General features: G+C 38.4%; 1 protein-coding gene across 1 annotated transcript; it reads right to left on the reverse strand.

Moving 5' to 3' along the window:
• Positions 1-5,297: 5,297 nt before the first annotated feature.
• Positions 5,298-8,567, reverse strand: LOC116330096 (extracellular calcium-sensing receptor-like). Its single transcript, XM_039598235.1, has 6 exons — positions 8,237-8,567; positions 7,832-8,111; positions 6,893-7,717; positions 6,569-6,790; positions 6,357-6,480; positions 5,298-6,202 (listed from the first exon to the last, which is right to left on the reverse strand). Exons 1-6 carry the CDS (start codon positions 8,434-8,436, stop codon positions 5,298-5,300), a joined length of 2,556 nt encoding a protein of 851 aa, XP_039454169.1. The 5' UTR covers positions 8,437-8,567.
• Positions 8,568-10,375: the final 1,808 nt, after the last annotated feature.

A 10,375-nucleotide genomic window follows, 5' to 3' on the forward strand; every position in this document is an offset into this window, starting at 1 on the left:
GCCACCCGCCTTTTGGCTTCTTGTCGCCACTCCACCAAATAAAGGTCCGTTTCCTCCATGCCGGCTAATTATTCATACTCATTAAAATCTCGTATATGTTCAGTTGGCAGAATTGAGAATTTTACATCTTCCAACCACAGAATTAACGCGAACATAATCGGCTTGTTTCTTCCGTCTCCCGTATCCGCCATTCCTCTCACTGTCGGAATTCGGCGCCTCAGAGACGTCGTATTTTTCAAAAAAAAAAAAAAAAGGAACAAAGAAAGAAACCGCAACAACTAATAAACAGTGTTTGTGCACGTTCATTGCACATTTGTGGGAATGTTTAAATATTAAATTTTTATTAATTACTTTTCATTATATCTTTATTTTTTAAACCACCATGGCAATGCGCATGCGCATACTCTCCTGCACGCAAAGGGCTTTGGAGTTGACGTAATGTCGCAATGCATTGTGGGAGCGCAGCACCATCTTGGCAGGCCACGAATCGAAACAAGATTGCTAGAACCATTCTGAAACGTAGCTCAAAAAAAATGACGGTATAGAGACAGATTGTGTCCAGATGCAAAGAGACGGTACTTGATTGTTGAAATGTGGACCCGTATGAAATATAGCCGTGGAGTAGAAACCCTGAAGACCAAACCGCTATTGACTTAGCATGATCTACTCTGGTACCTTGTCTGTGGAGTCAGCGCATACACGGCGCACCAATTTCGCAATTATAAATCTCTGGAGGCGCACATCCAATTCACCAAGGACTGGGTATAAGATTTGGCTATTTTTAAGCCTCCACGTTGTGAGTACGCTGTCATTCAAGCAAAGGTAAGTCAGCTTGAGTACTGCGAGTAAAATGCGTTTGATTCCCCCGAACATTCAGATTAGTGCAAGCATAAATTCATTCATGAGGGGAAATTACAGTGAGAACATGTAGAGGCTCTGTTAGAGCGATAACATAGTGAGTTCAGTGCACTGATGTGATATTGTCCTGAAGGATTTAGTTATTCTTTATGGTTAAAGAAATTGCCCTAATTAATTCATATTTATTATAACTAATCCTAATTACACATCTTGCTTCCTTGTTTGTGTCCTGTGTCACTAAAAATACATTCTGCTTTAGTTTTATACATTGATTAATGACCTGCAGAATCTCCTTATCATATTAGGTGTCCATAATTGTCACTTAAAGTCAAACTTTATGCTTTTTCCCTCTTGAAAGTGATTACATCCTTGCATTACATACTTTAGGTTCATTTTTTGCTGCTAGGTTTCTAAAAAGAAACAGGCAGATTTAGAATATAACATGCAGCGTTCTATAGATGGATACATAAAAACACTTTATTTGTTACATTTATTATAAATGGATTTGAAAGTAGATAAAACACATTTGTGTCGGCCTTGGCTTATTAAAGTTCTTGTCTTTAAATGAACTTTGTCTGTGTGTGTTTCAGGTACTGCACTCTTAAAGACTGAATTGCAGCATTGCAGCCACAGGTCATTGTGAGCATCACAGGGAAGGTTGAAGCCGCCCACTGCACCTGTATGGCCGGAGTCGTGGAGACCTGCAGCCATGTCGCTGCTCTTCTGTTTAATGTAGAAGCAACAGTGCGGCTCTGTGGTACAAGGACTTTTACAGATGAACCTGCATACTGGGTTTTGCTGGGTAATATGACCAAGATACAGCCAGAGGTTGGCCATAAGATAGACTTCTCCTCTTCAGCTGCCCAAAAAAAGGTTCTTGATCAAAACATAAACAGACCATTCGTTGTGACAGGTAAAAGAAGCCATCCTCAGAAAAGAAAGGTTCCACCTGCTACTGTGGAGGAGTTGGATCAACTGATGGGACAATATTTTTCCAAGCATAGTTCTGTTCTGAATAACCCAAAATGTTTTAATTTAGGGGGCCATGTAAATACTTTGCATTTACTGAATATGTACTTACTAAGTACCACTGTTCAAAAGTTGAATAAAGAAACAAAGAAATGTTTGCCTATTTTTAATTAAAAGCACTTTGTAGAACATCAAATCAGTTACCATGTAGAATCAATGTCATGTATAGTTTACAAATGACAAAATGTTTACATAAAATCATGACAGCATTTAAATAATATCACCCACTACTACCATTCTGTAATTTAATGTCTCTTTTGAAAACTTATCACTACATAAACAGCACAAGACTTAAGAGTATTTAACAAGAGCATTTTTCCCTGGTTTTACTACCACACTGGGGCACATGTTCACCAAAACGCAGCAAACCTTTGCCATTTTATCCAGGAGGGTTACCTTTTTACCCACACATGGAAGAAGTAATCTGATTGGTATGGTGGTATGTAGCATGTAGTTTGAAGCAGGGATTTCGTAGTGCCCCACGTGTAGTGTTGGAACCCAGTCAGGATTTGTTTCTTTCATTTCATAGGCTGGTTTGCTGCAATAATGCCAAATAATTAGCAACTCTATAAATAGAAGGTAGTTCTGCATGTTTGTTCTAAGTTTGTGCTATGATCTTAGAGCGCATTGAAAATAAAACTAACAGGCTATAAAGAATAATATGAACTTATTCAGAACTTACCTGAATGAAAATACTGAAGCACACCAACAGATATCTGGGGATGGTAGAGAACTGAATATCAGCTCGTCTCACAGCTGCTATCCAGGCTAGACGCCTTCTTTTGGTAACATCCAACACATAAGCTCCCTCATGATGCTTCCAGGTGAGGAAACAATGAAAAGAGAGCCTGTTTTCAAGCTTATTCCTTTGCCGGTAGTGCAATCTAACATTACAACCGACCACACAGCAAGCATTTGTTTGGCCTGCTAATATGGCACCTCGACCAAAAATCCTGGCTACGCCCCATCCCGTAAGATCACGCTCCAGAGTCCTAATAACGTACGGATCTAGAAAGAAGATGCTGCATTTTTAACTCTGAGGGAGATGGAGAATGAGCCTATTTCCAAAAAAAGTGGAGTGTGTTCATTTAAGTACTATACTGTATATATTGTCAAAAACTAAAGTGTACATAGCAGTTGTTGTATCTTGTTTACTGTATCACTGACAGATAATTTCAAAGTCAATGAGCGCTACATTATAGTGAGATATTGTGTAATGTGAAATACTGTAAGCAAATGAATAAACAACCTAATTCGTGATAGACCTTTGACTCTGTTTTGTTTGAATCCAACTGTTTTTTGCAGATGTGCATAAAACATGTTACTTTTAGTATTATTATCATTATAATCATTATTGCACTAAATACATTTTAAATAAAGGATACTTTGATATACATTCTACTGTAAGGTTGGAAATGTATTTTCTTCACCCTAAAATATGTTTTGAAATGTATTTTGGTTTGAAAGAAATATATTTTCAATTTCAAAAATATATTTTTGTGGAGCATCACAAATACAAAATATATTTACCATATATTTGAAATATATTTTGGCCAGGAAAAATGTATTTTTTACCGTATGGGTTGCCATGGTTACAGGGTGACGCGCTCTCTCTCTCTGCGTGTTTCCTGGGTGAGAGAGCGCTTTTTTGTTGTTGTTGTTGTTGTTGTTGTGCTAAGCTAAAAGGCAGAATACTACAGGCATGGCCCTAAAGAATGTAGCCTCATGGGCAGTGTAGTCCGTGCTGCAGCGAGAATGGACTGCCATACACGTTATGTGTCTGTGAGCGAGGGAGGGAGAGAAAGGAAAAGTCCGAGCTGTCACGGAGCAAAAACGGGAGCTGGAAGCATGTAAATATAATAATAACCACTGCAGCCAAGAAGAGTGCCTGACGAGCCCATTTGTAAGTAAGCTATTAAGACTGGACTGTACACTGTGTTCGTGTTTTCCTCCGGAAAAAATAAGTTCCGTTGGAGCAGCCTTTCAACGCCTCTCTCTGTCTCTGGCAAGCAAAGTTGACCAAGACAACAAAGTAAAGCTATTTTTCGGCTACCAGCCCGACACGGAACCCACCGTATTAGCCAGAGGTCCCTTTACTACGGTTCGGAGCCGCGGACCTTCAGTAACAGTAATAAATCACAGCAATAGTACATTCACGTAGTTGTAAACAACATGATAATATATTAAGTAATCCAAAGTATTCAGAATACGTTACTCTCATTGAGTAACGTAACGGAATACGTTACAGAATACATTTTGGGGCATGTATTCAGTATTCTGTAATGGAATACATTTTAAAAGTAACCTTCCCAACACTGCCCACCTTTACTCCGAATGCTTTACCTTGCCCACCGTCGTTTTATAGCTATTTGGGGCAGGCTACAGTTTGCTTTTGCTTCTATATATACAGTGCTTTAGAAATTAATTAGACCACCTATCATAACAACAAGAAAACATAAATATTTTAGAAGTCTTTCAAAAACTTGTTTAAAAGTAAAAATCATAATGTAGGCAAATAACAAGCTGAATTCATAATTTCTTATATGCAAATCAGAGATAGCACACTGAACTTCCCTGAGAAGTCAGGAAAGAGTTAGTCAACTACTTTTTCTGCTCGGAATGAAACTGTTTTCTACTATGTTTTTTTTGTAAAACAGGAAATTTTTAAAATTCATGGATAAATATTATATTTTAGCATTTAAAATACAGTGATTAAATAGTTTCAATGGTAAATTAACCATGTTGTTACCTTTACTATTACTTTAGAGCAGCTTGCTTGGGATAAACTCTACAGTGGGTCAAAAAAAATTATTAAGCATTAGTATAGTTCTCCTTTCAAAACTCACTGGGTACTGGTCATCACCATCTCAAATTTGCATATTTTCGCCACTACGAGTGGAAAAAAGATTGACACTGTATACAGGTATGGAAATAATTACTCACATCCATTTCTTTCTGCAGCACATTTAATGTTTTGCAGTGTACTGTAATTTTGTACATAAAGTATTTACAATATTAAGTGGCTCAATATCTATTATTGTATATATTTCAAAGGCAGCATGATGGCATGGTGGTTAGCACTGTTTGACACCAATGTCTGGCTGGGACCTTTCTGTGTGGAGTTCGTGTTCTCCCCATGTTTACATGGGTTCTGTCCAGGTACTTGGGCTTCTGCCCACATTCCAAAGACCACATGCAGCCACGTGCCTCTGTGTTAGGGGGGGGGGGCGTCGTTACCCCCCTAACCCCTCCTGGAAATTACGCCCCTGGCTTGCCCTATGATGGCTGGGATAGGCTCCAGCACCCAAACGACTCTGATAAGGATAAGTGGAAGAGAATGAATGAATAGATAAGACATGTATTTAAAAACATAAAACTGGTGTTTTAAAATTGAGGAATTATATATTTTTTTACTTAATACTTTTTCCCATAACCCATTTCTTGGTATTTTTTTCTGGCTTAAGAAATATTATGTAACACTTGGGTGCAAAAATACAAATTAATAAGCCAAATGCTGAAGACAAAATTGCAAATATTTCTACAGCTACAGTGAACTTTCCAGGAGAACTGACGTATGCTGGGATGAAAGTAATCCACACAGCACAGAATATCAGCAGGCTGAATGTGATCAATTTGGCTTCATTAAAATTATCAGGAAGTTTTCTTGCCATAAATGCCAGGATCAAACAAATGATTGCAAGGATCCCTATGTATCCCAACACTGCATAAAAAGCAAACTCAGAGCCTGTGTTACATTCCAGAGCAATCATCCTATTGCTGTATGTGAACAACATATGTGGGTAAGGTGGGTTTAAAGTCAGCCACAACACACATGTTACTATTTGAATCAAAGTGCAGGAGCAAACAATAATTCTTTGTTGTGCATGACCAAATTGTCCAGCAACTTTGTTGCCAGGAAATGTGGCTTTGAAGGCTGTAACAACAACAATGGTTTTTCCCAAGACACAGGAAATGCAAAGGGCAAATGTCACACCAAAAGCGGTGTGGCGCAGCATGCATGTCCAGACTGTTGGCATACCAATGAAAGTGAGAGGACAGAGAAAACACAGAAAAAGAGAAAACAATAAGAAAGAGCTCAGCTCAAAGTTGCTGGCTTTTATCACAGGAGTTTCTCTGTAGTTGATAAAAACCACCATTGTGGCCAGGGAGAGAGAGGCCCCTAACAGGGATACAAGTGTTAGAGCTATTCCCATGGGCTCATGATATTTCAGAAACTCAATTGTTCTAGGAATGCACTCATCTTTCCTGTCATTGGACCAGTATTCCTTTGGACAAGGTGTGCAGTCTGCTGCACCTGTTGAGGATAAATAGAAAGGCTGTATTGTGTATCTAGATGTGCATAGATTTTTTTTAAACCTGAAACATAAACAAACACTGAGTACATCACTATGTCTTTTGTTTTGTTCTTTTTTGCAGGATTGGTGGGACTGGGGGACGGTATAGCATACCTGTTAAGTTGGCTATAGTTCCCTCAGCACAGGGTACACAGTCAAAACAACATATAGGTTTTCCCTTAATTTGAGCTTTCCTGGTTCCTGCTGGACAAACATTAGAACACACCGATGTGGGGACCTGTGGCAAAAGACATGTCACATTAACATTCAGGAGAACATACAGTTGTCAAATTCTATACTGCAATGGAAAATTACAGTATAATTACCATTTTTCCTGTCCTCCACACTACTTTCTCCTCTTCGATGCTGAGCTTGTAATCACCATTTGCAGCAGATGTAAAATTACCCAGTGTCACATGTTGCACTTTTCCATTTGTCATCTGCCAGTTAATAATTTCATAAGAAGCAGGAGGATTGCCATTCTCATCAAAAAACACCTTATCTCCAAACTGATTTATGAAATTCACTTTTTGCAAGCTATTACTAACCTGAAAAAACAGAGTGATTATTCATTAGATTTTTATAAGTTTATAAATTACTAATTATAATTTACCTAGTAATTCAGAAAAATTCAGTTGATTATTTCTCACCTCCTTGGGCTGAATTTCTGAAAGATTCACACATGGATTTACTGTTTTTGCTCCAACTGATTGGCAAAATACCAGCTGATGCAGAGCATGTGCAATAGCATAAACTGCTTTATAGACATTATAGGTCACTCTGAGCTCTGTGACATTGAAGAAAACATGCTCGGAATTCATTAATGTTTCATTGCCTGTACATCTTTTGGTTGTGTCCTCAGTATCTGCATGCACCCCAGGTAAAACAGGAGTGCAACCCACCATTATCTGCCAGAACTCCTTCACAAAAGGTGCATGTGGATCTGTATGAGGACTAATACTTGTAAGAAAGTGTTTAAGTTTCGGAATAGCCATCTTCTGCATTACAAATCCCAGGGCGCCACCAAAAGCTGTGTATATTTCAGGTGTGGAGGGCTGAGGTGCTGTTATCCAAGCCTCACTACCAAGCCACTGGATCCCTGTAATGTTTTGTTTTACTACCTCCTTCATCAAAGGAGAAAAGTCACCCTCAGGAGCAAAAGCTAGAATTACTTTGACAGTTGACTGTTTAATCATTTCTACAGCTTCTAGAATTTTATCCCTTGTATATGTACGCAGAACTGACCCAACAAAAGCAATGCAAACCCCAAACTTTTCAACCTCCTGCTTAAAAGCAAGAATTGCATTACGTCCATAATCATTATCTGACTGTATGGCTCCAATCCACTGCCATCCAAAATGTTTGACCAGTGCAGCCAACGCCTTTGCCTGGAAATAGTCGCTGGGGATTGTTCTAAAAAATGTAGGATATTTAGTTCTGTCACTCAGACAAGCACATGTTGAGAAGTAACTTACCTGTAGAGGAGGGAAAAAAAACACCAACGAAATGTGATGAAAATATTCTAAAAAATTGCCTAATAAAGCATAACAAAGCCTTAACATTGCTTAATAAACACATTTATCTCTTACTATTGGCACTTGAAATGGTCCAAGAATTCCAGCGACAGCTAAGGACTGAGATGATCCTGCCTCTGCTATGACGGAAGTTATTGGAGAACAAGCAGTAACTTTTATCCCCTGTGGTCTGCTAGCTAGTGTTAGTGCAGCACGTAAAGTATTAGTAGGAGATGAGCATGAGTTAAGGATCCTATAACCAAGAGATATATTTGGAAGGAAAGCAGGATCATTGTTGATTTCTGCAACAGCAAATATCATTGCCTGGGTCCATCGAAAAGCTCGTAGGTCAAACCTAAAATGTGTCATTGCAAAAAATCACAATTATAGAATTGCTGCTGAACAATTGTATGTAACATAACATTAAAGATGCAAGCATAAAGAAGCATGTATGGAGAAGTCTAATGTATAAAGACTTACACTGCACAATTCACTCCAGGAGGCTCACTCTCAAAAGTATAAGTGCTGCTGACCTCTTTGTTAAAAACTGGAAAAATCCCACCGATCATTATGTCACCCTGCTCAAACAAACTTGGCATGTTAAATTTGCCAAGCAGCTCACAGCCAGAAACTATGCTCAAGTACTGTATGGACAGAAAAACAAAAACAGTTTTCTGCATGTTTACACTGCACTTCTAAAATCAGATGAGGATAGAGCTTTTATAATGAGCTGGACAAAGGCAAATATCAAGGAAGGGAATTGTATTTATCCCAAGGCAGCAATATGAGCACAACAAGAAAAGGTGACTGCTCAAAAGAAGGTTCACATATCCAGTGCTGCATGTAACGTAACAGATGTGTCCACATGTAATCAATTCCCTACAGATAAAGCAGTTTATTCAACACACTGATAATTCAAAGAGTGTCAAATGCAAATAATGTACTGAATAGTAAGTAAGTATCTGTTGTAGTAATGTGGAATTATCTTCACAGTACACAAAATGCCAAATATTTAACCCTAATTATATTTTTTTCCATTCACATTTCAATCCACACAATATTCACATTGGATATTGAAAATAGAGGCTGTGATGTGAGATCATTACATTATTATCCTCAGTCCATCATACATGCTTGGTCATTTTATAACTTGGAAAATGTTGTGCTATTGATTCAATTCAATTCTGTTTTATTCAGTTTTATTTATACAGTGCCAAATCACAACAACAGTCACCTCATGGCACTTTGTATTGTAAGGCAGTTGTAGGGTCTATTGTAGGGATATCTGCAATGTCTGAAACTGAAGCAATGAAACTGTATCTAAATGTTTCTGCTGGCTGGAAAGCGGACAGCTAAAACGAGCAGACCAGTGAAATATATTTTAGTCAGTTCCTGTGCTTTTAGCTCAGTAGGTAGAGTGGTCGCCCCATGATCAGAAGATCGGGGGTTCGAATCCACTGAACGGCTACCTTGAGGTACCCCTGAGCAATGTACTGTCCCTACACACTGCTCCGTGGGTGCTGGATTGGTGGCTGCCCACTCCTTCACTGAGTGAACCGGTTAAATGCAGAGGAGTAATTTCCCCACGGGGATTAATAAAGTATACATTATATTACCTGAACATCTCAGATCATCATTTTACATGAAACTGTGATTATCTAAGGTTACTATTATTAATAATTGTTTAGATTTTCCAGGTTGTGCTTAACAAAGGATAGACTATGTCTTTACTAAAACAAAGTAAAGTTTTTAGGAATTTAACAATTTTGATTGCTTTAAAAATATTAAATTAAATTTTAAACAAGAAGCCTTTCCAATCCAGTTCAGCTTAATTTTATTTATATGGGCAAATCTCAACAACAATTCTACTAAATACACACAAAAAGCTTGTCACACCTTCAATATGAAATGCTACAGAAATGATGGAGAAGAAGGAATAAAACACATTACACCCTAAAGTTAAAGCAATTCAAAATCTCACTAAGCAGTGCTAGCTCTATTTGCCTGAAAATGTGAAGGGAGCAGTTAAAATCCCAACCTGATTTAAATGTAGCTAATTTTAGTAACATAGTACAACATAGTATATGTCTGTGCTGAGTATGGCCTAGAGTCCCGAGGTCAGAATGGGAGACAATCCTAAGGGTGGTTGAGAATGACCGAACTTAGTTCCTGTGGGACTTCCAGATACAGACAGGCAAGATGGTGGTGACTAACCAACCAGATGTTGTAGTGGTAGACAAGCAGAAGAAGACGGCCGTAGTGCTAGACGTAGCGATACTGAACAATATCCGAGATCTCTGTCCAGAAGAGTGCAGTCCTAGGAACAGCTAAGATACTGTGCAGGACCCTCAAGCTCCCAGGCCTCGGGCAGAAGACCTGAGCTTAAAGGATAGACTGCCCACAGGGGCGAGAGGGGAGGTAAAGTAATATATATAAAATAATTAATTACTTTTCAAGTAACACTAGTACGCCAGAATTCCAAACTCCCCAGAACTGCACAAGGGGGTAATTCTGTCCTGCGATAATGGCATTTTTAAGTAAGATTTGACAAAACAAGTAGAATTTTTAGAGGGTTTATTTGTTTTTATAGATGGTTTAGATAATTTTATTGCAGGTTGT

This window comes from Oreochromis aureus, linkage group 14 (genome assembly GCF_013358895.1).
Source record: "Oreochromis aureus strain Israel breed Guangdong linkage group 14, ZZ_aureus, whole genome shotgun sequence".
Lineage (NCBI taxonomy): Eukaryota > Metazoa > Chordata > Actinopteri > Cichliformes > Cichlidae > Oreochromis > Oreochromis aureus.